The 22,447-nt window shown below is 41.6% G+C and overlaps 1 protein-coding gene across 1 annotated transcript in view; it reads right to left on the bottom strand.

Moving 5' to 3' along the window:
- Positions 1 to 22,356, bottom strand: part of ARID4A (AT-rich interaction domain 4A) — a 145,618-nt gene extending 123,262 nt beyond the window's left edge. The window contains exons 1-8 of the mRNA XM_089661127.1: positions 22,234 to 22,356; positions 19,105 to 19,161; positions 13,241 to 13,351; positions 10,431 to 10,496; positions 7,404 to 7,494; positions 6,496 to 6,575; positions 6,320 to 6,414; positions 248 to 377 (exon numbers count right to left, since the gene is read on the bottom strand). Of these exons, the coding sequence (XP_089517253.1) occupies positions 248 to 377; positions 6,320 to 6,414; positions 6,496 to 6,575; positions 7,404 to 7,494; positions 10,431 to 10,496; positions 13,241 to 13,351; positions 19,105 to 19,110 (579 nt within the window). The 5' untranslated portion in view covers positions 19,111 to 19,161; positions 22,234 to 22,356. The remainder of the gene's footprint in view (positions 1 to 247; positions 378 to 6,319; positions 6,415 to 6,495; positions 6,576 to 7,403; positions 7,495 to 10,430; positions 10,497 to 13,240; positions 13,352 to 19,104; positions 19,162 to 22,233) is intronic.
- Between the last annotated feature and the right edge of the window lie 91 nt (positions 22,357 to 22,447).

The following is a 22,447-nucleotide window of genomic DNA, read 5'->3' as shown; positions in this document are numbered from 1 at the left end:
GTGATAGCACTGAAAGCTGAAAATTGGCTTGGACAGGAAGGGGGTAAAAGTGTCCAGACTTGAAGTGGTTTAGTATTTTTCACTGGACACAAAATAGGTGCAATCATGTATTCTCTCAGTCATATTTATCCAAACTATATGCATGCATGAAAGCCTTTTAGAAATGTATGAACCAACATGACAGTTTACCTGTGCTGTGTAAATCACTATTGCCCTGTAGGGAGCAGAGATGGATACCATTACTTACCACAGCAGGGTAACACTCATTCGTCAAGCTGCAGTTGACGCTGACTACTTTGCCCAGTAATTCATCTCCAATGCGTTTCACATCATCATCTTCCTCTTCACTGCTGCTGTCTTCTTTCTCATCTTCTGTCCTATGAGGAGACATGAGAACAGGAATACGTTTACATTGCAGGTCAGGGAAGCTATGACATCTGGGTGCTAAATTATCTCTGCAGAGGCTCTCTCAATAAAATAAAACAGAACATCAAACCAGAAATGACAAATAGTTCAAATATATTTATTATTACGAGTTCTACCTGCCAAAGAATTTGTAATTCTGCTAAGCCAGCCTTATGCAAACACTTATGTCCCATGCATCATCTCTTCACCTGCAGCCTACTCTGATCAATCCACACCACTACCTCGGTCCACTAAGTACACAAGTGACCAGGAAACTGTAAACCTGAGCAGGGCAGTTTTCTGGCTGTGCGTTGTGGCAGTATGTGCATGAGTATCATATGACTGTAGAATAAAACTGACAAGCAAGACCACCTACAGATACGCATTTAGACTGCGTCAATGGAATGTTGACCAAACATTTACATTTCTTTGGTAGAAAGCATCCTTGGAAAACTCCAATCAAATTAAAAAGGATATTATTTTAACATAAAAATTCAAACAACATTTACCTACTTCCCTTACAACAAAAAAAAAAAAACAGGTAATCTGCAGTTCCTTTAAATGTGCCCCAACAGTACATACTCTTCTTTGCTTCGCACCACCACTGCTCCTTTCAGCTATCTCCAACTACGACTGTTCTAGTAGTAGTCTTGGAGGGAGCCCTCGGCTCTGCATAAACTCTGGCTGCACCAACTCGGAACTTACACTGGGCCAAGCTGACACCTGCCATCACAGCGGACGGGCAGGGGAGTAAAGGAGTATGTACAATTGAAGAGGATGAGGGGCATTAAAGTGAACTCAGTTGCTTTGCCACTTACAGACATTCTAAATGCAATCCGTGCAGTTTTTCTTCTATTATATTTGATTATAGCTCCTAGATTATAAGCTCTGAAGGGCAGGGCCCTCGGTTTCCTCTTGTACCAAATTGTACTGTAACGGTTATATCTACCTTCATTATGTAAAGTGTTGAGCAAACTGTTGGCGCTATATAAATTCTGTATAATAATAATAATTAGACAGCCAACAAAGCCAAACAATACTTTACAGGCAAATCCAAAAACTACTAGCAGTGTTATAGTATACCAGCAAGGTGTGTTGAAGCCAAGTGTGGAAACGCTTCGTTGGACCATTAGCTAGGTATCAATAGAGTACCCTAAACATGTGCCCCACTGGTGGCGATTGTTTCTTTGTTGAAAAAGGTTACTTACGTGCAGTGTCTGATGATGATGTCATTGTTGATGTCACTGCTGAAGTTCTGGCAGTGAAACTGATAGTCGGGGCTAGAGGTATAAAGAGACAGAACGCAGAAAAGCTCGCTAAAGCATAGTGAACACAACGTGGTGCTCTATGCACAGCTCCTCCAATTAGAAAACAACTTGTATTTTTGTTTCTGTGATTAGACAAGGGGATATTATGACAGTCAAATACCCCCTGTCCAATCACAAAACGCCTTCAATTCTTTGAAAAGAATACAAGATGTCTTTTGAATGGAGGACCATCAGAGGCTGCATGCAAGTAAGTAGATGTAGAAAAATGCTATAAATATCTCCCCTCCCCCTTTTTTTTTTCAAAGCGATCACATACTCTCTGTTCTCAGCTGCATAAGAAGCTCAGGGAGGAGAAACAGCAACACACTGGTCTTCCCAGTGAATAGCTGAGCAGATGGGGTACAGCAGCAAAAGTCTGATCATTGGAAGAGAAAATTCCAGCACAGCTAGAAAGCTGACCATGCTGTGCTCTCATGCCTAGTATAGTCAGTTTTTAATAGGAAAGCAGAGGGACTGGCAGAGAACAGAATAGTTTTTCATACAAGTACATGGTACAGCAGGCACATATCAGGAATATGAAATGTTGGGTTTACATATTCTTTAAGTGGTTAAGGATTAGAACCCCTTTTAGGTCTGATTGCTGTACAAGGTTAAACAAATTTTCCCTCACTTCCTGTTATGATGACACACTTTTCACCAGACTGAGAAAAAAAAAAAACTCTCCAAAAGCAACACAGACAGAAGTAATATTTTTAAATTTTTATTTATCTGTAGGAGTGGGGGTGCTCACTGCCAGCTTTTTTTATTGACGGTTTCCCTGTTGCAGAGTTTCCTTCACTTCTTGTCTGGTAAATCGGTGTCACCGGAACAAAAAGGGAGGGTACAACTCTTAACCAAGCCCCAGATAGTAGAGATAGTAGCAAAACCTGACAAGGGATGTAACCTTATCCTATTACATCCCAAATGTAAAAATCACACACACTCTATGATACTTCCTAAAATACATGCAAAGCCGTTGAAAGCATAAAGAAATTGAATTATGCAGAGACACAAGTTACACACAGAACACAAGAAAAGTGTCACAAGAGCCAATCCCCAAAAAAAGATATATGGCAACAATCTATAATTACATGGAATATAATGGGCTTCAGTAGACAAGGGAATAATTGTCATGGTAACATTGTAATTAAACAGTAGCTGACACCATGCAAACAGTGCAGTGGACTGGAATGTCTTAGTCTCTTGGGGGGAAAAAAAAATATAAAAAAACACTTCTTATTAACGGGTGCATCAGGGATTATATTACAGTAACATGTTAACCTTTCATAAACTTATTACAACAAGCAAAATTTACAATGAGTCCTGAAAATCGCAGTGACAGCACCAGCCACCATACATAGAACCCTTTCAGCAGAGAATACTTAATCAGCATACAACCCAATAGATGGCAGTGAAATTCTTAAAAAAAAAAATATATATATATATATGAAAGAAAAAAAAAAACCACAACAGACAAAAAAGGGCATTTCTGTAAAGACACATAAGCTGCACTGTTTTATCAAGCCAAAGGGAGACATTGCCAGCTGTAGACTAAAACAAGTGTTTAAAAGCAGTTTTCATATTTCAGTCTAATAATATACCAAAAACTACATGTGACACCATAGTTATTCACACAATATAATGGTCTCTATAGCACACACTGAATTATATGTGCTTGCAGTACCATGCTGACAGAGAGGTCATAGAACAGCAAACAAATCCTATAGATGTACAGGGCTTTATATATCATGTCTGCAAGGAGGAGTTTCCAGAACTAACACAATCCAAATGTCATTTTTCCCCCGTCCAGGCTAGAAAATTATCACAATAGGTGGTTGCTATGTCTGTGGCAACATTTTAAAGTAGTTATAATGGAAGAGCCAGGAGTACCTGCAGGGGACCACAAAAGAGGAGTTTTGGGGCCAATCTGTGCAAAATGATTGCACAGAGCAGGTAAGTATGACACAACCGCTGCTCCAAGTATCTATTCACACATGGAGTCACTTGGCCCTGCCCCCTTTCTCTTCTCCAATGGCTCGCACGTCTGTCTCAACCAATGAGGAGAGGGAGTCCCAGGATAGCCAAGACTCCAGTGCACATTACTGGATCGAGAGGGGACTTAGGTGAGTATTAAGGGGGGTAAGAGATGCTGCACAGAAAAGGTTCTTTACCTGAATGCATGAAGGTAAAAAACCCTGGCCCTTTAGAACCACTTTAGGGAGTAGAATCTATCAGGTTTTTATTCAAAATTAAAAATAAATAATAAACATGTTTATACTTACCTGCTCTGTGCGACAGAATTGCACACAGCAGCCCAGATCCTCCTCTTCTCAGGTCCCCTGCCGGCACTCCTGCCTCCTCCCCTTTTGCTGGTGCCCCCAATAGGAAATCGAAAAATCGTTCAAACCCATTTTTAAATAACATACACTCGTGAGAGCAAACGATATTTCCATCATGTAACAACCAGATTTCGAACAATAAATTCTTCAATGGACATTAATGAATCAGTTTTTCGTTTGTTTTGTCACATGTGCGCAGTAAGAACAGTTCAATTTTTTAACAGGAGAGAAACACATTAACCTTTCAATTTATCATCCGTTCAGCAGAAGTTTCCTATTTCCTTCAATTTTTTTGGCTCAAAAAAGTCAAAAATGATTTTCGATTTGTGACCATCAACTGGATGAAAAAACGAACAAAATGTCCAAATGATGGATTTTAGAACAATTTTTCATCTAGTGTAAGGTCATCATAACACAAATCAGAAAAAAATTTTTAGTGTGAGGATTTCCAAATTTCTGTAAGAATATTTCTGGTGGTGACTCCATTGGAGAATTTTAAAGAGTAATGCCACTTTTGATGAGGAAAAAAAAAAAAAAACATTCCCCCCTCGGTGATATACGTATATTGCAAGGATTTTAACCACTGGCCGTATATAAACGGCCGGACGGTGGCAGTGCAGGGTCGGGTTGCCATTTATAAAGGGCCTCCCTGCCCCCTGCTTGTGCGCGCTCCCTGGGAGCGCGCAGCACCGCGATCCGGTTCCCGCTGTGTCGTCCGGACAAAGTGGAACACCAATCGTCATACGGGACCTCTCTGCGAGGTCTCGATCATGTGATCACTGATTGACCAATCAGTGATCACATGCAGAGTAGTAAACAAGATGTCACTTCTGGTGTCACTTCTTACTACATGTGAAATCTGTGAATGATCACAGAAGTCACATGGTGACACTGTACTGCTAGGGTGACAGTATGTTAAAAAAACAAATAATATAAAGAAATAAAATAAAAATGTAAAAAAAAAAAAATGTTTAAAAATTATAATTTTTGGTTATAAACTAATTTGTTTGTTTTTTTTTTTTTTTACTAAAAAGACAACAAAATAAAGTTTGGCCAAGATTTAGGATAAAATATTATTTATTTGCAAAATTTTATAAGAAAAACAATTTTCTTTCAAAATTTTTGGACTTTTTCATTTATATAGCAAAAAAAATAAAAATCCCAGTGGTGAATAAATACCACCAAAATAAAGCTTTATCTGTCTCAAAAAAATGCTAAAAAATTCATATGGGTACCGTGTTGCAGTGTCCGGCCTGGAAATGGTTAACAAACTTTGTTGCAGATTCCTACCTTTTGTTACTCTGAAGAAGTAGAGGTTTCTCTGTGTTCATGTGCACAGGGAACCTGTATGGGAGTGATTGATTAATATCAATAGCTGCTGCACCTGCAGGGTATTAATGAAGTGGTAGGGTCTGCATCCCTTTAGACGTGATTTCCCACAGGGAGCATTTTAACTGACAGTTTTGTTGATGGCAAAAAACTGACTTGTATCTTAGTGCACACTTCCGGGAAAATCAGTAAGCCAAATCACAAAAGCAGGAATTAAAATTTTTACTCTGTGTACAGAACACCTCCAGGTAGCCATATTGCATTTTACAGAAAAAAGGAAAGGTCATTTTTAATAACATCCAATTACATCATGACTTGAATAGCAATTTTAAGCCCTATATTATTTTTTTATTTGCCATTTTTTCCCACGAAAGTAGAGTTACCCTTTAACCACCAACTTGTCCCATACAAGAAGAAACTGGTTGCCACCAGGACAGGAAGAGACAGAAACAATTAGAACACCCTCAGAAATAGCAATCCTACCCCAGACTATTAGGCCTCATGCACACAGGACGTTTAACTCTCCTAGAAGCCAGCAGCGTTTTTGCAAAATGACTGACGCTTGTAAAAGCGCCAACGTTTAAACGCTTGGACGTTAATTCATTACATTGGCCAGAATAAATAATTTATTCTGGCCATGGAAATGAATTAATGCTCAAGCGCTAAACTTGCCGTTTAGGTGTGTTGAACAGCTTTCAGTAGCATGTGCATGGACACATAGGGATAACACGGAGGGGCATTTAAAAGCAAAAAAAAAAAAAATGTAATATATCTGCGAGAGGCACACATTTAACTTGCTACTGATGAGAAATAGGCACTATGTTGCTCTTTTACTGCTCAGACTTTTAGATAAAAAGATGCATGTGATTGTAGCATTACACAATGCCTACATGCCCACCCAAACAGTACAGAATGACAAACAAATCTGTCTAAACTCACACTGGAAGGGACGACCGTCTTCCCCTGTTGGATTTCTTCCCAATGACCGGAGTGCCAAAGTGCTCAGGATTGGTTAGCGGAAGCTGGTCTAAAGTCTGTTCAACAGAGATGCAGAAATGTCAACATTAACATTAACACATGTAACAAGCAGAAGAAGAGAACGTCGTTAGTGTTACCTCACTCTCTGCAAAGTGCCTCTCCCCCTTCAAACATAAAGAAGTCCGTCTTAACGTTCTTTCATCACCATCATCAAACACTACAAAACAATACAACATGTTAAGAACTTGTTTATCTGTGAAGGTTAGTGTCCGTACTGGATAAGCTTCAATGGGGGACACGGTTTCAAAACGCACCATTTACCTGTTTTGGTTCCCTTTTAAACCTTATTGAAGTGTCATTGCATTCATCAATTTCTTTGCTGCAAAGGTGTGAGAGCTGTGGTGCAGAAAAATGCATACATGTTGCAGGTTACCACGCCACAGCGCTTCACATCTGCTGCCTGGATTACAAGGTGAACAGGGCCCTGAATGCCCTTATGGAGACCAGCATTTTTCAAGTTCAGAAAACCGCTGAGCCGTCAACAGTTAAAACAAGCTGCCTACATTACTGCATACTACAGTAACCCCCATACACAAGGTAAACAATGAATATGTATTATGAAAACACACCTAGCAAAGACTTCACATTGATCCTTCTTTATCACCTCGGTGATTTACGCACTGCGGTTTAAAAAAGGCTGAAAAAAGGTGCATTTATTTTTTTTTTGTTGGTTTAGTTTTTTTAGCATTACACCAAATTCAAGAAGCCAAAAACCAACAGTTTTCACATCAGGGCCAAGCCTGAAGTTTTGATAGCACATTCCTCTTAAACGCATGCAATCCTGTTACTTTATCTTTGTGAAGTTTGCAGCATGCAGCAAACATTTTTCAAACTAGTGCATTAAAAACCGAAGACGTTATAAGATAAAGTAAAAGAGGATTTTGTGGTTTTTGAAACACACATTATCAAAGTTCGGTACAACAATGTTTCTGTACGACAGCACCAATTTGGCTTTTCAGATATTCAACCCAGCAATGATACTCACCCACAGTGTACCAGCTGGCATCTGTCAGCTTACTTATAACTGCTTCCTGCAGAGACCCATCAGGTGCTTTCATTTCCACAGTAGCTCCAACCTACATACAGAGAAGTTCACATTAACATGACAGCCTTTCTAAACTTCCAGAATCACTATGGGCCTTATTTATCAAGCTTTCAAGGGGAAGTTGTACTTACACTGCAAGGGTTAAATGCTTGTTTTTTTGTCCAGGGGAACATTAAGAAGCAGCTTTACTTACCTTGTCCCTTTGCTCTCACAGGCTCCTTCCAGCTGCACAGCCGGTCACCCAAAGCCGCTTCTCTTCACTACTGCTTGCAGGCACTCGGACGTCACCGCGTACAATGCAGAGCTAGCAGTCCTGCATGTAAGTGAGGTCACCAAGGTTTTGCCCACAACTGGAAGCATCAGAGAAGAGGAGAGTGCCAGCTGCAAGGGGTAGCGAAGGATAAATTAAGTAAAACGTTTTAAAAATGTTCACCTAGACAAAAAGGAGTATTTAGCTCTTGCAGGATAGGAGGAGCTCCACTGCAAGGGTTACTTTGGAATTTCCTTGGAGTTTAGCTTTATCAAAACAGCTACAGAGTTTGGCAGATATACAAATTAGCTGATCTTCAAATTGTTCTGCTTAAATGGTTTAGATGTCTGAGCACACCCTGATGCAAAATCTTTTTGTTCTACTTTTTTTTTTTTCTTTAACTGCACTGGCGTGAAGTATGGCTATTGGAATACATGGAAAACACTGTGCATACTTTTTGATGCAGATTAAAAATGCATTGGAATGCTGCTTGTGTGAACCAGCCCTAACGCAAAACCCTGAAAAATTAATCTTTTGCTTTCAATACCACCTGTCAAATAGAAGTGCAATCAAGACATGACGGGGCTGATTTACTAAAACTAGAGCATGAAAAATCTGGTGCAGCTCTGCAAAGAAACTTATTAGCTTCCAGTTTTTTTGGCAAAGCTTGAACAAGCTGACTGGCTACCATGCACAGCTGCACCAGATTTTGCACTCTTCATTTCTAGTAAATCAACCCCAGTGTGTCTAGGCACTCTTGTTCTGTAGTCTATAACTGCATATCTGCTGTGTGATATCAGTCTGAAGCACTGCTGCCTCCAACAAGTAGTCTTGCAAGTTTTGAAGTGAGATTTGGTGATGCCAATTCTATGCTACTCATTGTTCTTCTGAATGCTAGCTGCAGAGAAAGTGGCCCCTGCGAACATTCAGTGTACGCATCTCTATGCCTTTGCTTTGGCCACACAGAGACACAAGGTGAAACAAGACGTGATAAGTCAGTAATGGGGAAAAGGTCAGCTGCAGGGGGACCACACGCAAGACTGGTGACTAGACCTTATGCAGGCCATACATAGGTCGAATTCCGAACGATTTTTTGTCTGAAAATCGAAAACGTTCACTCGGAAATCCGATGGTGCAATCAATGATTTTGAAAATCGGCCGACCTAGTCATAAAGTTCACCCCATATAACAGGTGAAATTTCTGTTCCTTCCAGATCATGGCTCATTTGCATATTCTTTTCGGAAAAACGATCGTACGATTTGACCATCGAGTCAAAATTCAGTTGTTTTTCACAAATTTTCCAACATGCACGATCACCGAAAAGGGGAGGAACCATGAAAATCGGCCAGTGCGATTGACACTCTAACAGCAAAAATCGGCCGATTGTTCTTAGGTCCGATTTTCGGACGAAAAATCGGTTGAATTTCGACCCATGTATGGCCAGCATTAGTCCTCTGCTTTTTTTTTTTCCTCCGCACACAAACACAGAATGCTCTCAGAAACAAATACTAGGGTGGGATATTATCAACAGTATAGACAGGAATGGCCCTGGAAAACAATCCCATGCCATTTCTGCCAATTATGTCCCAAGAGTGCACAATATGCAAATAACTATAAAAAGCAGCTCACCACCTGTTTAACCGCTTACCTACAGGGCACTTGTACCCCCTTCCTGCCCAGGCCAATTTCCAGCTCTCAATGCTGTCACACTTTGAATGACAATTGCGCGGTCATGCAACACTGTACCCATATGAAATTTTTATCATTTTTTTGTGACAGATAGAGCTTTATTTTGGTGGTATTTAATCACCTCTGGGTTTTTATTTTTTCTTAAACAAACCAAAAACCACTGAAAAGTTTGGAAAAAAAAATATTTTTTCTTAGTTTTTGTTATAAAATTTTGTAAAGTGATTTTTCTCCTTCACTGATGAGCGCTAATGAGGCTGTAGTGATGGGTACTGATAAGATGCACTGTTGGACACTGATAGGTGGCACTGATGGGCATTGACAGGCATCACTAATGGGCACTGAAAGGCAGCACTGATATCTGGCACTGATAGGCGGCACTGACGGGTGACACTGAAGGGCAGCTCAGATGGGCACTGATACATGGCATTGATGTGCACTGGTAGGCACTGATATGGCACTGGCACGTGGCACTGTTCAGCACTGACAGCTGGCACTTCTGGGGCCACACTGATCATCAGGGCACACGGATCATCAGTGCCCTGATGATCAGTGTACATGTCCCCTCCGTGGAATGCCGATTACCAGCTCTCCTATCCTCTCGAGCTGTCAGCGTGACAGCTCGAGAGGAGAGAAATGCCGATAACCAGCATTTCCCTGTTTACATGTGATCAGCTGTTCACATGACCGAGCCGACATCTTCAGCTCTTTCCGTGGATCGGTGATCCGCTGTGTCCAAGGGACACAGAGCACTGCCGATCGCCGCACGCTCCCTGAGTCACGCATGTGCGGTGAGAATGGAAGGCCGTCAAAAGACGGCCTATCAGAACGAGAGAACCACCTTGCGCCCGTCATTGGACTATATGGCGGGCGGGAGTTAAATGAGCCGTAACAGCAGTCTAAAAAAAGTTACATACTTGCTTAATTTTTCTTTTGCCTGCACTAGCTACCTAGCGCTTGCAGTAATACAGAGTTTCATGAATAGTGAACTTATAATGAAGGGGAAAAAAAAAAAAAAAAAAGTACTTACCCGTAAAGGACCTTTCACCTGGTCATCCTGAACTAGTTGGGTAGAGTTATCTTGTTTAAGGGTAACCTAAAAAACAAATGTTAAGACATTTAAAAATGGGACACATGCACTTTAGAGACAATGTACTTTAGTGACCATGCAGGTGACTAAAAGCTTAGTAACAGCAAAGCATCTGAAGGTTCTGAAATAGAAAGGTTTCCATTACTGTAAATCTCTGACTGTGATGACAAAAAACTTACAAATATTGCCAATAATTTGGACAGGACTGCAGGTAAGCTCAATTATCTCAAGCGATGGAGATATCCAGAATATACTTCTGTTTTGGGATCCACTGGTAGTTAGAGCAGTTCTGATACACTGGCATAATAATTCTTGTCTACTCCCATATGTATCAGAAATCCATCAATGTGCGCACACGCACACACCTTTTTTAAAACTTTCAATGAATTCCCAAAAGGATCTTATAATGAGCACGCCCCACCATAAAGAACTGATGTTATACAGGGTATTGGCAATCTAACCCATCTGCTAATGGTATTTACAAGGATAGGTTAGCTGACCACACGAGTGGTTCTAAAGCCAGAAGTATTTTTTTTTTTTATCTTCATGCATTACCTGCATTAAGGTAAAAAAACAAAAACCCTTACACTCATTGTTCCTCCCCAGCCCCCTTTAAATACCTACTCAAGTACTGGATTGATCCAGCACTGTGCTCATCTGCAGCAGCCCTGGTTCCTTCTCTCCCTTCTCACAGGCTCAGAGACAGCAGCGCCATTGGTTTCAGCTGCTGTCAATCAAATGCTGTGAGGAAGGAGCTTAGGGTGGGGCTGAGTCGCACAGTGTGTGTCAATAAATGCGCACAGCCTGCCACTAAGGCAAGCCCGTAGATGTGCCGCTGTAAGAATTGGCTTTCTTTGGTGGCACACCGAGAAGAGGAAGGCCTAGAGCACCAGAAGAGGAGATTCAGGGCCACTCTATGCAATACCATTGCACACAGAAGGCAAATATAACATGTTTGTTATTTAAAAAGGAAAATACCCATGGCCTTTAAAATATTTAAAAATGTTAAATTGGCAAACTGCTGCATAGGGGCACCCTCCTCTTTAACAGTTATCAAAAAACATTTTTTTTTTTTTTTTTTTTTTTTAACTGTGACGATAACAGGAATAGAGGGGAAGGCTTTCAATGGGAACACCTGTTGCAGTTACAACTGCCTAAAAGAGGAAAAACGGAGGGTCACTTTGAAGGGAAGGGAAATCTTTTGAAGGGGGGGAAAAAAAACCCAAAAAGGTTTTAACCTTCCCTGCTCTAGATAAAATGTAGGAACACTATATTACTTTATTCTATGTAGATCATAAACAAACTGAACTCTGAAAATTAAGAAGAACACTAGAGTAAATTGCCTTGTAACAGTAGATATGCATTATACATCCTCTGACATTTTCTCTAATTATCTGACATGTAGGTCATTTGATTTAGGTCTACCCAGCTAATGCAGGACTACAGATCCCATGAGTCCCTGTCGACCATGAGCAAAATGATAAAATTAAGCAATGCCCAAGCACTTGAAGTACAAACCACACTGAATAGTTTATCTAATAAGTGAGAAAGAGAGAGAACAAACTATCTCCAGCTTTGGGAGGGTTAAGCAACTATTGATGGGGCTTTTTTTTATAGCAAGGTAAATGGCAATGTACAAGTACAGTAACCTATACCTTGTAATGGGGTCTTTCAATAGCTTTCTCTAAACTGAAGAAAAGTGAAGTTGCATTCATTTTTATGGCATATCTGCCTTGTTAAGCAAATCAGTTCAGAAAGAAAAATGATTGGGCCATCACATTTCCTATTCTGACATGTTCCCTAAGCTGAACTACAAGAAGAGATAAAAGATAGAAAATAAATCATATATAAATTTTTTTTCAAAAACTGCAAGATGTGTATGTACCTTAATTTGACATGATATCCGTCTCCTGCAGCCCATGTAGAGCAGAGCTTAGACTGGAAGAGGGAAACTCAGAACAAGGAGCCAAATAAATTGTGCTGCAGTGCTCCTGTGCTAACAAGGAGTATGCTAATAATAAAATAGAACAGATGAGCCCAGTCTGATGTTTTCCTTTCACTGTCCAATCACAGGCTGTGGGAGGAACAAAACCTGTAAGAATCACTTATCTGCAGGGGAGAAACAGTTTTCTGCCGTGTCAAACACAGGGCTGTATATATTTCAGAACTGGATGGACAGATATACAAATATTTTGGCAGTTAAAAACAGCTGCCCTATAGGTCTTTCATCTCTGTAAATACTTGTCTGGAGTTCAGCTGTAAAGAAAAATATCAGTTCAGAGAAGTGATATCTGGGATCTAGAGCGAGATCTCCTCATAACTGCTGAGGCAGGTGTACAGGTCTCTCCTGTGGGGTCCATCATATTTAGCACTTTTCAAAATCCCAGTTTGCTCAGACTGACCCTAGAAACCTGAATATCAAAATCGGCCTCCAAAACTCAAATACAAGGACAATAATGAGTCTGAGATTTTGTTAATAATAACATAACAAAAACAAAGAAAAAGTGTGAGAAAAACTAATTTTTTCACGCAGTGCACAATTAAAACGCAACTATCCATCTCCTTCATCAACTGAAAAAAGTCACAGGAAGTGGTTTTACCTCCACAGCTAAAATTTAATAAGAATTGATGCCCCTTTAGACATACACAGCATTAATGCAAAGTTGAAATAAGATAAGGTAGGCAAAGAAATCCATGAACCATTATAATAAAGTAAATACGAAACATTTTTCATTTATTGAGAAACATACCTTGACTTTTACCAGCCGTTTCACGGTTTTAATCTTTGCCTCGCAGAAGGCACCCCGGTATTTAGCACTGACATCAGTTCCCACTGTTAGGTAGGCAGGCTCATCAGCTGCCTTAAAAAAAAAAAAAAAAAAAAAAAACATTCAACACAGAGTAATGGTGACTGCAGTAAAAGTGAACAAGTAGCCACAAATGACTTTTACTCTGAATGAACATCCTATTTAGTGTTACAAGCCAGTTTTATAGAGTGCTAAAGTACGGAAATATTAAATAAAAACACATGGCACAGCTTCTATCCCACTGCTCTTACAATTCTTCATCTCACAAGAACTCTTAGAAATAGGGGGGAAGAGAGGGTTGCCACTGTTCTAAAGTGCCATGCCAAACAGTTCACAGAAAGGTACCATAGAACTATGGCTTGAGAGCAAACAAGTGACTGATCTCCAAATTGTCCATTAACCATCTCCATGCAAAACTATGGAGAGGATGTACCCTGGCAAAGTCTGCTCCTTGAAAATGACAGTGGGCTCCAGAACGCACAGCAATCATCTGACAAGAAGCATACCAAGCCAAAACTAATAAAACAAACAGGCTGGAAAATGAAGCAGCACAAAGAGCAATGATAATGTGCTAAGAGTAGTAATACAAAGACCAATTCTCAATAGTCACTGAATACACAAGACACTGGCGGGAATTAAAATAAAACTTTACTGTTGGCAGTTTTCTTTAGAACTACCTGTGCCTATTTCAGGCAAGCATTTGGACCAGGTTCTGGAACATTACAGACATGATAAATTTAGATAATACTAACCACCTAGTTAACAAAACTGCCACCAAGTTCATCAGTAGGCAGAGTGGGGTATGTCTGTGCTGGGGAGCTGTCATATATGTGAGCTCTATCCCCAGTCCCATCCATCCAGGTAGCGCTCTGAAGAAGGAGTGACCAGTATGGACATTCTGACCTCAGTGCCGGAGACCATGAGATTCATCTACCAGTCTGTGACAGATACATTATTCGGTCATAAACACCAACACCTTTGGTATGGCAGCCAATGGAATTCTAAAGGGTGTATATGACACTCTTCATGTATTCCCCAGAACATGCCTGACTTCTTGCTATAGATTTTTACTCTTTACATGCACCACTTTTTGTATTACTGAATAAGTCTGCATTTAAAGGAAACCTACACTAAAAGAAATGCAGAGGCTGCCATTGGTGGCCTTCTTTTGAAAATTGTAGTACTCTGGCTATTTCTGGCTTTATTACCTGCCAAGTCATTGAAGGAAGGCAAGCATGCAAGTCAGAATTCCAAATCTTCACGTTTTTCTCATTAATGTTAATGTCAATGAACCAGCATGACAGCCAGGCAATTAGCATTTTTGGAAGAGGTCAAAGACAGCTATTACTCTCAGTACAGATTTCCCTAAACACCCCTTTACAGGCCAACTGCACCGCACATGCCACTTGCCTAAATTGTATTACTATGATAATAAAGTGTATGTAGGTGGCTTGTTATGTGTTATAGTCTCACTATGAACAGGACACTGTTATTTTCCATTTCCCCATTACAATAATAAAGACATTGTCAGGAAAAATGGCTAATCATAGTTAACACACACCAAATACACAATGTAAATACTGATCACAATTAAAAGAAACTATCATTAGAAAAAAATTGATGCTATTGTTGCACTCGCCTTCTGAAAAGGATTGCTGCCTGGCCGTCATGCTAACCCAATACTGCTTAAGTTACAGACCTGTAACAAGTTTGCAGATAGGGATTCTTCATTTTTCTTTGACTTCCTGATCTGCATACATGTTTTGGGCCCCGGACTCTGAAAGTACTAAAGCTAAAAAGGAGTGCACAACATCCAAGAAACTAGCATTTTCTGAAAAATCCAGAAAGACACATTTCATGGAAAGTTTACTTTAATAATGAGACCAATCAGCATGCGTATGCAATCACTGCCTGACAAGGGTTTGCACAAGTGTGTTTCTCTGTGCAGTAAGTGTCAGCACCTTAGCCTTGCACTGATAGAAGTGCTGCAACTCTTTTTTTGAATGGGAGTACCTATACTTATTATCTGGCAAATCTGCCTAGTGCCATGAAGTCAACATAAATTCATAGTAACCATTATCTAATGACATTCTTATATGCAGGAGATTTAATTGAGGGCCAGTTTAGTTAAATGCCAACAAACTTCGCAGCATGTTTGGAGACTGTCAGGAAGTAAGATTTCTCAAATAAAGAAGACAAAAGCATAGAATATAAACAAACTCTATGCAGATCTTTGAGCAACTAAAAAAAGGCAGCAAGAGATGAGGTGCCCACAGCAATCCCAATCATCAATGATCATATGTCTGAGGGCACCTAAAGAGGCGGCAAAAGGTAAGGTACCCACAGATATCTCCAGAATACATACAAACTCTTTTTGCTGCTTACCATAAAGCACACATAAGAGTTGGGGGTTGCTGCACCTTACTATATATTGAGACTTAAGGGCTTCATGCATGAGAAAGCATCATGTAGTGTTAAAATAGAATTTTTTTAATTATTATTCATAGATTTATTTTTTAATATATAAATATGTTTTATTATTTGTTTTACCATCAAGAGCCTCGACATGAAGTTACACACATGAATTAGTTTCCCAAACAATTTATTTAATTTATACTTTAACATCATACAGTACACTACAATATGATAATTGAAGTGCAATAACAAATAAAAAAAACAAAAACAAAACAATAATAAGGGTTAAGACAACTTCTGGTTTGACATAGAACATTTGTTGGTGCAGAAAGAGCCCACGATTATTATTATTTATTTATTTTTTAAACGATTTAATCCTCTTTGGCTTTTGACAGTTCATATAAAAATAAACAAAGGATTTGTCAAGAGTGTGGAATGGACACCTATTTTCCTAAACAACTAGCCAAATATGGGGAAAAGGTGCTTGACAAAATACTGTTCCAAAACAATAAACAACCAAAAAATATTCATAAGCTTGATGTTATTCATGTTATTTTTACAAGAAAGCAGCTTAATTCTCAACAAACTTGGTGAGGAAATCTAAACTACACTATTGTATTAAAGGGCGAAGGTAACCCCACTGGAACTATGATGCTCATGTAAAAAGGTGACTGTTGCAAAAACTCTCCCCCCAGACTGCAATACAATTCTATATAAACTTGGGTACGAAAGTAAACAAATTGTATCAGGATAATTAAGAGCATCAGATTATCAGCTATAGTTTAGAAGGACAATATAGCAAGTTAAAGGAGTGCTTTAATACAGTCAAAATCTCACTTAAAGAGGAGCTCCAGTCTCCTATGTAAAAATGAAAAGAAAAAAAAAAAGTCAGCAGCTACAAAACTGTAATTGCTGACTTTTAATAAACAGCACCTCACTTGTCCAGTGTTTCAGAGCGGTTCGGCTCAGCAGTTTTCAACCTCTGTGTCTCTCTTCCCAGCGCCAGCATCTTTACTATGGGCACCCAGCTGTGATAGCCTGCGGCTTCACAGCTGGGTCCCCATTGCACATGAGCAAGTGGTGCTGCGCAACGCAAATAGTCCAGCAGTCTTCTGGGACCTGTCACGTGCCCCAGCAGACTGTGGGAGGAGAACTTCTGCTTCTGATTGCCTAGGCGATCGTAGTCAAAAGGGGAAGAGGGTCCCTGTCAAAATCGGGTGCCTGCTCCCACCTCCTCCCCAAAAGCTTAATTTCACAAACAGGAGCTGTGGAGGAGGCCTTAAAGTGGAACTTCCCCTTTTGGGTGGAGCACCGCTTTAACTTCCTGACTGTTTTACACTGAAAACTGCTCAAAATGATAAGCAAAAAACCGACTTTCTATGGCTGACCTAGGTTTCAACTGAGACCAATGCAAGATACCCGACTGTTTTAGATGTGTTAAAAATACAAAACATTTATTACACCTGCACTACTGCAGGATAGATGAATCAAATCAGACATGCAACGTGTATTGATGGGTGTTATTCTGCACGTTAACACGTGTTGCAACAAACCACACCAAAGAAATGCATGAGTTTTTGTGCATTGGCTCTGCAATTCCCCAAAAAAAAAAAAAGAAAGAAAGAAAACCCGCACACATGTATTTTTGTGCACTGCAGGAAGGCGCATGTTTCTACAGTGAACAGATGTGAACTGGGTCTTAGCTTTAAAGGCCAAGTACACCTTTAAAAAAAAAAACAAGAAAAAAAAAGGCACTTTTTTTTAAGTTATTTTTGCATGAAAAAAAAATGTGCATTTCAATTTTTCTTTCCCATAGGATCCTGCCAAGCATTGCACCCATGATCAGTGGATTGTGAGTGCAAAGCCAGGCTCCTGCAGACTCATTTTCCAGGTTCCTGCCCGACGTACAAGATTTCAGATGAAAAGCTAAAGGAAGTGTTAATGGACTAGAGAAGATCACAACAATTGTGTTTCAATAGGAACTACAAGTCTGTCTGCCGTGAGTGCAGTTCATTCATTCACAGATCTCTGACCTGTGCAGCCACGCTAATTTCAAAAGTGACAGTGACTGTGGAAGAATCACCCGACCAGAATGTTTAAAGGATAAGTTCACCTTTTAGTAAAAAATAATAAATGCACATTTTTTTTTGCAGGTGAAAAAAAAAAAAAGTGCATTCATTATTTTTTTCTGCAGGAGCCTGTAAAACATTGCACCAGCGATCAGCAGATTGCTGGTGCCATGCAGGTCTCCTGCAGATCTCTCAGAATATCATCTGCTTGCTCATACGGGATGTATGAGCAAGCTGATTTACTGACCAGAAGAATCAATGAACTACCATGGCGCTCCACAGCACCATGGTAGTTTATTGAGGACTACAAGCTGACAGCCGCCAAAGCTGCTGAGACTTGTAGTCTTTCATTCACAAAAAGCTGTGAAAGAGTGACGTGGCTGGATGGGCGGTGCCCCGTACAGCCACGTTTGTTTTTTGTTTTTTTTTTTAATTTGACAGCTAGTGGGGGGGGGGGGGGATCCCCCGCTAGCTGTCAAAGCGGGGATTGGGGGCTGGTCATATCATAACATCCTAAATATGGGTGTAACATGTAACGAAAGGTGAACTTATCCTTTAACACCTAATAACGGGTATAGTATGTAACATAGTGAAAGGGATAAAGTTAGCCTTTCAAACCAAATAATCCAAAACCAATAACCAAAGTGTATATTTATACGGCAGTGAATCTGACATTCACCAGAAGACATTCTTGACAGGTGAATTTTCCAGGTCCATGTGATTAAATGACAATGATGGACTTATCACCAGTTGGAGTTTGATGAAAGTCATACTTACAGCTTTAGAAATATGTCCCTAAGAAAACAACTCACTCCTAATCAAATATTTAATATTATCAAACAATGCAATATATATAATGATCTAGGAGTGCTTTACAAAATGTTTCATTTTAATATACTTTTCCTAAAGAAAAGCAAATAGTTAAAGCCCACCCACACAATTCTGCTGACAGTGCCGACAAACAGAATCAGAGGACCAAAATAGAACAAAACATTCAACATATAATGAAAGCTTACAACTCAGAAAACACCTTTTACTCCAGAATATAAGGAGCAGGTATCCTCTCATGTCACTTCTGCTCCCCTATCCTGTTTGTGACAATTCAGCATTTGTGGGTCTCAGTATCCTGAACTGCTACAAGCTGCTATCTGGCAGCGGCTGCAATGACAGAGGAAGCTGAAAGACAAGGGACTCCCAAAAGCTACAAGCACTGAAAGGGACGCGCACAAGAAAACTCTGCTAGAGAAGGGCTAATTTAAACAGAAGATAGGCCTTGCATGTATATTAAACACGATGCAGCTACACAAATGAAGTACAGCTTACCTTCATTGTCAAAGGTTATTTGAGGGATTCCAGCTCGAAAATTTGCTGTCACTCCAACTAAAAGAAAATGAAATGAGGAACATTTAGACACAACGCATATTGCTTAATTGGAGTTTGTGCACAGACCATCCCAAAACACATACACAGGCAAAGCACTGTCCCCAGATACAGGCTAATCATGGTCAGGACTAGGCAAGGCTCAAGATGCCTACTTTCACCCCCAACCAAAACCCTTGATTGCTGGATTCCCAGCTTGGATTGTCAACTGAAAGAATATGCTTTCAGTTTGAATAGGACAGCTGTACATAGTAAGAATAGTTGTGGCATAATATCCATATGTATATCAAGTGCAATAAAAAAAAGTAAACAAAAAGACTGTGCTTGCATTGTTAGCACACACACTTAATGTTAAATGTCTCCTAGGCAGATCGGAGATATACCTGTGTGCATGGCCTTCACAGTCACCCCCAACTCCATGCACCACCACAGGACATACTGCAAGAGACTTCATGCTGTAAAATCTCTTCAAGCAGCCCTGTACTAAAGAACTCGAAGGCTGTGTCCCATGTACAGTTCAACTGTCCTAGGCAATGTATACCTGGTCAACTCATCATACTGCCAACCCAAACTAGTCCTGGTCACCACACAGCAGTCAATGCACACATGCTTCTGTCAGAAAAGGGCATAAACATGTTTTCACCAACACAAGCATGACCATGCAGTCCCCCATTGCCAGCCTTCTTAGGGGCATTGGGGGAAAGGGGGGACAGCAATAACAAGCCAGGCTGATTGATTTGATGCTACACAATTATCACAGTGGGGGGTATCTAGTGAGACACATGTGAAACCCAAACATATATCAGCCTACCCCACCATCAAATGTCTTTGGGCAACTGGAGAGAGAGTTATCTAGTGCCCACACACATCCTCGTCACTAATATTTGTGGGGACCTCAAAAGAGCTAATGAGATGTATCTGCTGAGGTGCCAACAAATGGTCCCCATCATCAATGTACATCCTAGGTAGTGGGCACCTTGAGAAAGAGAGACACAGCAAGAGGAGAGGTGTCCCCAGACATTTCCATCATCAATGACTGTAGGCACCTCAAGAGAGGAAGCAAAAAAAAAAAAAAGAAGTGCCTCCAGACATCTCCACCATCAATGGCCATCATATGTCTGTGAGTGCCTTAGAAGAGGAAACAAGAGGTGACATGCCTGCAGAAAACCCCATCATCAATTGTATATAGGCACCTCAAGAGAAAGGCAGCATGAGGTGAGGTGCCTATAGACAGCTTGATCAATTAAATATGTATGCCTGTGGGCACCTCAAGACAGCAAGAGGTGCCCAGAGACATCCCCATCAACAATGTATGCTGGCACCTCAAGGAAGAGCTGGTGAGGTGTGTGTGGTAACGTGCTCCCAAACATATGTATTATCAATGATCATATGTCTGGGGCACCTCAACAGTGTGAGAAGAAAGTACAACAAGAGGTGAGGTGCCCACAGACATCTCCACCATCAATGATCACAGTATGTCTGCAGGCACCTCAAGAGTCACAGCAAGAGGTGCCCAGAGACATTGCCATCATTAGTGTCTGTGAGCACCTCAAGGAAGAGCCAGTGAAATGCGTGCCCCCCCAGACATCTCCATAAACAATGATCACATGTCTGTGGGCACCTCAGGAGAGTGACAGCAAAGGGTGAGGAGCCCAATGACATCTCCAACACCAGTGACCACAGCATGCCGGCAAGCACCTAATGAAAAAGGGCAGCAAGAGATGTGGAGCCTGGTGAAACCCTCAATGATCAAAATAGGAAGCAAAAGGTGAGGTGACCTCAGACATCTCCATCATACTATGTCTGTGGGCACCTCAAGAGAAAGTCAGCAGGTGAGGTGCCCACAAACATCTTCACCACCAATGATCACAATATGTCTGTGGACACCTCCAGAAAGTCAGCAGGTGAGGTGCCCACAAACATCTCCACCACCAATGATCACAGTATGTCTGTGGGCACCTCAAAAGCAGGTGAGGTGCCCACAAACATCTCAACCACCAATGATCACAGTATGTCTGTGGGCACCTCCAAAAAGGCAGCAAGAGGTGAGCTGCCCACAAACATCTCAACCACCAGTGATCACAGTATGTCTGTGGGCACCTCCAGAAAGGCAGCAAGAGGTGAGGTGCCCACAAACATCTCCACCACCAATGATCACAGTATGTCTGTGGGCACCTCCAGAAAGGCAGCAAGAGGAGAGGTGCCCAATGACATCTCCATCATCAAGAACCAGGACTTCTTCAATGACCTGGACCAGTACCAGTGCATCATCAAGGGCCAGGACAAGTACCAGTACCTCACTGTGGTCCGGCAGTGGTGCCTCATCAATGACCTGGACCAGATCCTTATGAAGGACCAGGGCCGGATCAGTGACCGGTACCATCTGTCTGTTGTCACCTGGTCAGAGGAAGAATGAGGTGAGGAGCCCCTCGAGCCCTCCACCACCATGATCTGTGTGGCCCATGAAGGAGGAGACAGTAAGATGTGGCGAGGGGCCCCAGCCCTTCCATCCTCAGGGGCCACTGTGTATTGTAGGTGAGTGTCATCGGTGGGGCCTGTGACAGCGGCGGTGGCGGGCTGTCGGTAGCCGGCAGTGGATCAGGTGAGGTGATCGGTGCGGCCTGTGTCAGAGGACGCTGCAGCCCGGTGTCCGGTGTCCTGTGAGGAGATGAAGAGGCCCCGGGCAGGCTTTGTCTTCTCTCCGCTCGGTCTGTCAGGTCGCCATTGCGGTCCGCAGAGTCCGTGTCACCGGGCCGGCCGCCTACTCCTTTGTGGAAGTTGTGCGGAGCGCGGTGCCCATCCAGGGAGCGGACCCCCTCCTCCTCAGAGACCACCGTGACAGACAGGCAGACACCCCGCTCCACCGGCCCCCCGCCTTCTCCTCAGCCGCCTACCCTTCCATTGGCAGCGCCGTCACATCCCTTCAAACTCTGCGGAGAAGTCAGCGCTCGGCCAAGCCGGATGCCCCGAGCTTCACCATCCCGCCCCTCCTCCTCTAAGCAGCAGGGCTCCCGACCTCCACACCTCCCCCCCCGGACCGCACAGACGACACAAGCCGAAAGTTCCACTCACACACTCGGCTCCTCCAACTCCCCCACTTGCACGGAACTGCAAGCAATAAACGAAATAACAAGCTGTTGAGCAGAAGCAATCCTTCTCGGAAGACCATTGGCTCTACCTCACGCCGTGGAGAGCAGACAAGGCGCGCGATTGGTCGGAAATTGCTAGAGGGCTATTGGCAGCACTGACGTAAAGCGCCCATTGGCCGCCTAAGAGGCAGGTAAGG

The sequence above is a fragment of the Staurois parvus genome, unplaced genomic scaffold (assembly GCF_062004578.1).
Source record: "Staurois parvus isolate SC_StPar_1 unplaced genomic scaffold, SC_StPar_1.0 ptg001316l, whole genome shotgun sequence".
Taxonomy (NCBI): domain Eukaryota; kingdom Metazoa; phylum Chordata; class Amphibia; order Anura; family Ranidae; genus Staurois; species Staurois parvus.
This window is presented reverse-complemented; position numbering and strand designations above follow the sequence as displayed.